The sequence below is a fragment of the Ranitomeya imitator genome, chromosome 4, assembly GCF_032444005.1.
Source record: "Ranitomeya imitator isolate aRanImi1 chromosome 4, aRanImi1.pri, whole genome shotgun sequence".
NCBI classification, from domain to species: domain Eukaryota; kingdom Metazoa; phylum Chordata; class Amphibia; order Anura; family Dendrobatidae; genus Ranitomeya; species Ranitomeya imitator.
In genome coordinates this window covers 705,794,224-705,800,076 of record NC_091285.1, presented here as the reverse complement: position 1 = coordinate 705,800,076, position 5,853 = coordinate 705,794,224, and the positions used below count along the sequence as shown (strand labels likewise).

Genomic DNA, 5,853 nt, shown 5'->3' with positions numbered 1-5,853 from the left:
CATGCTGATTCCAAAAATGTAGTCAGTTTTTTTCTAGCACGTCAAGTTTTTCCTACACAACTTACCTGCCAGAGAAGCACAATTGCACTGATATCTGTAATAAGACTTGTTATCTGATTACATTTCGACTCACATAGAGCTACGTGGCAACTTGTAAGAGTAGTCACAACTTTGTCATGCCTATTTCTTATATATTTCATTTTTTGTTCATATTTGTACTATTTAAAAAAAAACAACACTTTTTAGGTACAGTAGTTTACATAGTTTTGAGAAGACAAAAATCCTATAGTTCAAAAACTTGACGTGATAGAGAAAAACTGAGATCATTTCTGGATTCAGCATCCAAAAATTAATTAAGAACAGTTGTCTGACCTAACTCTTAAAAAATTGTGTTCCCCAGTGTATAATATATTATAATTTCACATAATATAATATCTAGCATATAATTAGATATTTTAAAATAATGAATATTATTTATATTTGTTGTTGCTGTTAATATTATTATTATTTAATTTGTGCTTTTTAAATTCCATGGTTTTCAGAAGTTTCTAATAGATGATACATAAGGAGACGGCATGGCTTATGAAGAGTTTTGTATAAAATTTGCTGCAGATTCATTAAGATTGGAAGTTTCCACGCCGGTCTTGATGAGGAGCATGTTGGAGTCATATAATCTTGATTCATTAAGAGACAAGCACATATTAATGAGTCGGGTGCATCTGAAAAGTGGTGTGCGCATCTGCGTGTGCCCCGCCATGAATCATACTCCAATCAATAGCGGAAGTAAGAGTTGTGGAGTATCGAATACCACCCCATGTCATTAATTTGGCAAACAGGGGTGGCCACACCAATGTCTCACCCCAGGTCCGCCTACGCTGTCAGAGCTGGCCGAAAATGACATGAGAACGTGAAAAAGTTGCAAATGTTTTGTGCAATTTCACATTGCTCCAAAACTTTATGACTTTTCACATCTTTGTACACCAGAAGTCTGGAGTTAAAGGTTTGATGAATCAGGCCGTCTAATATCATATTTCCTGGTTACGTAGCCGTCAACGAAGGTGTAAAATTGAGGGTGGTGGAGACGCTGATGAATAAATGGCAGAAAAGTTAGAAGAGAGGTTGTATAACACCTTTAAGCTATGTGCACGCGCTCCTGAAATTTTCTGCAAGAAATCTGCATGCGTTTTTGCGCGTTTTTGCCGCGTTTTTGCCGCGTTTATTTTGCGGATTTTTCTGGACATTTCCCAATGCATTATATAGTGGGAAATCCGTGAAAAAATCCGCAAAATTAATAAACATGCTGCGTTTTTTACCGCGATGCGGTTTTTTCGTGGAAAATCATGAAAAAACGCGAGAAAACCGCGAAAAATCAGCAACGTGTGCACACAGCCTTATAGCTGGAGGTGGGAGAGCTGATGGGCCGTGGTAAAATATCTGATGTGCAGTTTCGTACTTGGATGAGGAGTTAGAGGGAAATGAGTTCAGACCAAGTTTAGAACTGAACATTCGTTTGTGCGCATTAGTGTTTCTGATCACAGATAGAAAAGTCAAGTTTAATGGAGACATATATTTCATATAGTCATTTTCAGTTATGTAAAGGTTTTCATACACCGTGACATTTAGTCACCATGTTGAGTAATGTTTCCCATTAAGTCTCTACAATTAGCCATATTCATTACTATTAAACAGATGATATTTTATCGTGTATTTATTAACTGTGGATTGAACTCAAGTAGAATTTCCACAAATTCAAATGTTGTTTTACGATTCAATTATAAAGCTCATTAACAAATAAAAGAAAAATGACTTCAAGTGCAGCCACACAGGCTTCCTCATAATGTCTTGCAGCTATCGCATTACATAGTCTAAAGCAGGCAATCACTGAGGATTATCACAGCCAGTATAAGAGATAATAATAATAATAACAATAATAATAATTTTTATTTATATAGCGCCAACATATTCCGCAGCACTTTACAATTATGCAGGGACATGTACAAACAATAAATTCGGTACGAGTTAAGACAATTTAAACAGTGACATTAGGGGTGAGGTCCCCGCTCGCAAGCTTACAATTAGTGTTGAGGGATATCTTCCGATATTTGAAAGTATCGGTATTGGATTGTATTGGCCGATATCTGAAAAATATCGGATATCGCCGATACCTATATCCGATACCAATACAAGTCAATGGGACACAAATATCGGAATGTATCCTGGAATGGTTCCCAGGGTCTGAAGGAGAGGAAACTCTCCTTCAGGCCCTGGGATCCATATTCATGTAAAAAAAAAAGAATAAAAATAAAAAAATGTCGATATACTCACCCCTCCGGCGGACCATGGACCTTAGCGGTGTAACCGGCAGCCTCCGTTCCTAAGAATGCAGGGTGAAGGACCTTCGATGACGTCGCGGCTTGTGATTGGTCACGTGACCGCTCATGTGACCGCTCACGCGACCAATCACAAGCCGCGACGTCATCGCAGGTCCTTCACTCGCTCATTCTTAGGATGGGAGGCTGCCGGTTGCAGCGGTTACAACCAGGGCGCGTCCGAGGGTGAGCATCTCAATATTTTTTTTTTAATTCTTTATTTTACACATGAATATTCATCTTGATACCGATTCCCGATATCGCAAAAATATTGGAACTCGGTATCAGAATTCCGATACCGCAAATATCGGCCGATACCCGATACTTGCGGTATCGGAATGCTCAACACTACTTACAGTCTACAAGGAAATGGGGGGACACAATAGGTGAAAAGTGATTGTTATTTCAGGTCTGACAATTATAATAAATAGGGATTTTCATATAAAGCTGCATGATCCGGTCATCAGCCCGTGTGTTTAAGTGCAATAGTGAAGTATCAAGTGCAGTTATCGTGTGCATGGAGGGTGTGGAGACAGATGAATAGTAGGGTGCGGATTCAGAGTAATATTTGGAAGAAGAAAACAGGGCATAGTTAGTTTACTGAGTAGTTGATGGTTGCCAACCAAGCAGTGCCAATTCAGGATTTTACAGTTTACAGTTCAGAGTGCAAAGTTCATTACATTTAGTGATAGAAAATGGACTAGATCTGATTATGTTATACTAATGCATTGCTGCAGAACACTGAAAATGGGAGCGGTAGTCTAAGTCTGTGAATAAGCCACCGATTCAAGTGAAAGGGAAGTGCTGGACCTGCATAGTCAGTGTGACTGAATTGATTGATCTGTGTTATACTGCAGTATCTTTCTTTCAATGTTCTTTTTATTAGGAAAAAAACAACATGTTTCAAACTTTTTCATGAAAACAACTGTAACAGGTTGTAGTCAACTAAAAGAAATACAGGCGTAACAATCCTCATATATCGGGTATTATTCCATCTAAACCTGCATTATCATATATTACAGATAACTTCTTGTTTAAAAAACATTTTAAATCATCAAATTGAGAGAGGAGAAGAAGTAGAAAAAAAAGGCCTCTAGTTGGAGGATAAAAGGAGATAGAGAGGGAGGAGGGGGGGAGGAGAGACGGGGAAGGGGGGAGACACGCTGGTATGGGATGCGATTATGTTGAGATTGTCGCAAGATAGGTTGACTGAGACCTAAAATGGGTCCCTGGTGCCCAAACGTTAAAGAATGCAGTGACGGTGTGGTTAACCCTTGCCGCCAACTCCTCAACCTGAAATAATTGATCAATTTTTGAATACAGTTGTTGGCTCGTGGGTATTGTTGGCGAGTTCCAGTTAATCGGGATCAAATACTGCAGTATCTAAACCTTAAAAGCAGCATTTTTTACTCCTTTCACATTGAAAACAAGGAGGGCAAGTTAATAACCCCCTCCCTTATTTTGGTACTAAAGAAAAATCCTGAAACCAATACTTGTGTGTAAGAGAAAGTACGGCAGCTTAAATATAGTTGAAACCCCCTAATATTAACCCTGTCACCGCCTTTGTCACTCACTCTGCAGTGAAATACAACGTAGCCCATTAATACTCAGGATCTTTGGTGGGAACAGAGGAACAAAACATGATAGATTTTAGCAAAATGAAACCACTTTCTGTGATGGAGATGCCGCTTCACTCACCTACTCACAAAAAGATATCTTCACTTAGTTTTATTCTCTCAAATTTACAGTGTTCCTAGTCTTGCACTCTTTACTTAATATATATTTTTTAATCTTTCTTCAGATGAACAATCTGACTGTGGAATTTTTCCTCCTAGGATTTCAAAATGACCAACACTTAACTTATTTCTTCTTCTGTTTTCTCCTGATGCTTTACTGTGCAACAATATGTGTGAACCTCCTGATCATCGCCCTGGTGTCCACCAGCAAGAACCTCCACACTCCAATGTACTTCTTCATCTCACAACTGTCCATCAGTGACATCATATTGACCACAGATATTGTCCCCAACACTTTCCAAATCCTCCTGAATAATGGGGCATCCATTACTGTTAATGGTTGTATCACTCAGTTTTATTTTTTTAGTGCCTCGGGAGTATTTGAATGTTTCCTCCTCACAGTGATGTCCTACGACAGATATGTGGCCATCTGTAATCCCCTCCGTTACACATCTACAATGACAAGTGACCACTGTGCCATAATGGCTGCCATGTGTTGGATGTTGAGTTTTTCTGTTGCACTGATGGACTGTATAACAATATCGATGCTGATGTTTTGTGGACCGAATATCATTGACCATTTTTTCTGTGATCTTGTTCCTTTACTTGAAGGAGCCTGCTCTAGCACTTACGCTATTGAGTTGGAGGTCTTCATAATGTGTTTCCCGGTCCTCTTCATCCCTCTCACAGTGATTATAATATCTTACATTAATATAATTGTCACTATCTTACAGTTCCAGTCCAACATCAGTAGACAGAAAGCCTTCTCCACCTGTAGCTCCCACCTCATTGTAGTCTCCATCTTCTACTTCACGCTATTAAGTGTTTATCTGTTTCCTAAAGGAGAAGAGACCTTAAACTTTAGTAAACTCCTATCACTTCTATATACTGTATTCACCCCGTTGATCAACCCCATTATCTACAGTCTGAGGAATAAGGACATCAAAAAATCTCTACGGGAAATGATAAAGAAATGTGCAAATTTAACAACAATATGATATTCTAGAGATAAATTATATGGTTAAAAAATAATTTTCTCATTATTGGAAACAGATGGACTTTTTCATTCTCATTTATTATATAGCATACTTTTATGGAAGAGTTTTGTCTATAAAGTAGCAATTTAAGGAATGAACCAACTAGGCCCTCGGCTGTGGCAAAAAAGAAGGAGCAGGAAAAGTAGCAATAAGTAGATTCACACATTTTTAAAAGTATTGATGAGTAAATGTGCTAGGTGATACTCGGATATTACGCGAGTATCACGGTGCTTCGATGTATCCGATACTTTGCGAGCCCTGGCCGGGACTCGATTTAAAACTCAAACCCCGACATCGCATGTCACAGCCAATAAGCATGCGGGGATTGCCTGTTCATCACTATTATGCTTTAGCCATCTTGGTTGTGGCACTACTGTGATTGGCTGGCATGTGACATCATCAGGGGTTATGGCAAACACAGGCACCAACTGGCTCGGCACACTGACACCATTGCACAGCACTGTGACACAATGTATTGGAGGGAGCGAGTATCTAGGCTTGTGTGAGCAAATCAGAGGCCTGTGGTGTTAATAATGGTGCTGAAGCTGAACAATCATAATAAATGCCATTCTAATTGTTTGCAGCACATACACCCTGCATTGAGCCTAGGGAGGGAGATAGAGAGTCACGGGAGCAGGGAGAGTGACAGGATCCAGTCTGTAGACAAGGATTAAGGTTGTGCAATCTCTTGCAGAATATATAGCTTTGGCA

General features: G+C 39.3%; 1 protein-coding gene across 1 annotated transcript; it reads left to right on the top strand.

The window, feature by feature from the left end:
• The first annotated feature begins 575 nt into the window (after positions 1-575).
• LOC138674826 (olfactory receptor 1496-like) lies at positions 576-5,103 on the top strand. The gene is made up of 2 exons (XM_069762642.1): positions 576-783; positions 4,205-5,103. The coding sequence occupies exons 1-2, from the start codon at positions 576-578 to the stop codon at positions 5,101-5,103; spliced, it is 1,107 nt and encodes a 368-aa protein (XP_069618743.1).
• The last annotated feature ends 750 nt before the right edge of the window (positions 5,104-5,853 follow it).

What these genes read in the sequence shown, in the direction of transcription:
- LOC138674826 (XM_069762642.1), top strand. Translation starts at nt 576, where the DNA reads ATGGCTTATGAAGAGTTTTGTATAAAATTTGCTGCAGATTCATTAAGA. An exon ending in TACTCCAATCAATAGCGGAA is followed by an intron (nt 784 to 4,204) that starts GTAAGAGTTGTG and finishes TTTTCCTCCTAG; the next exon opens with GATTTCAAAATGACCAACAC.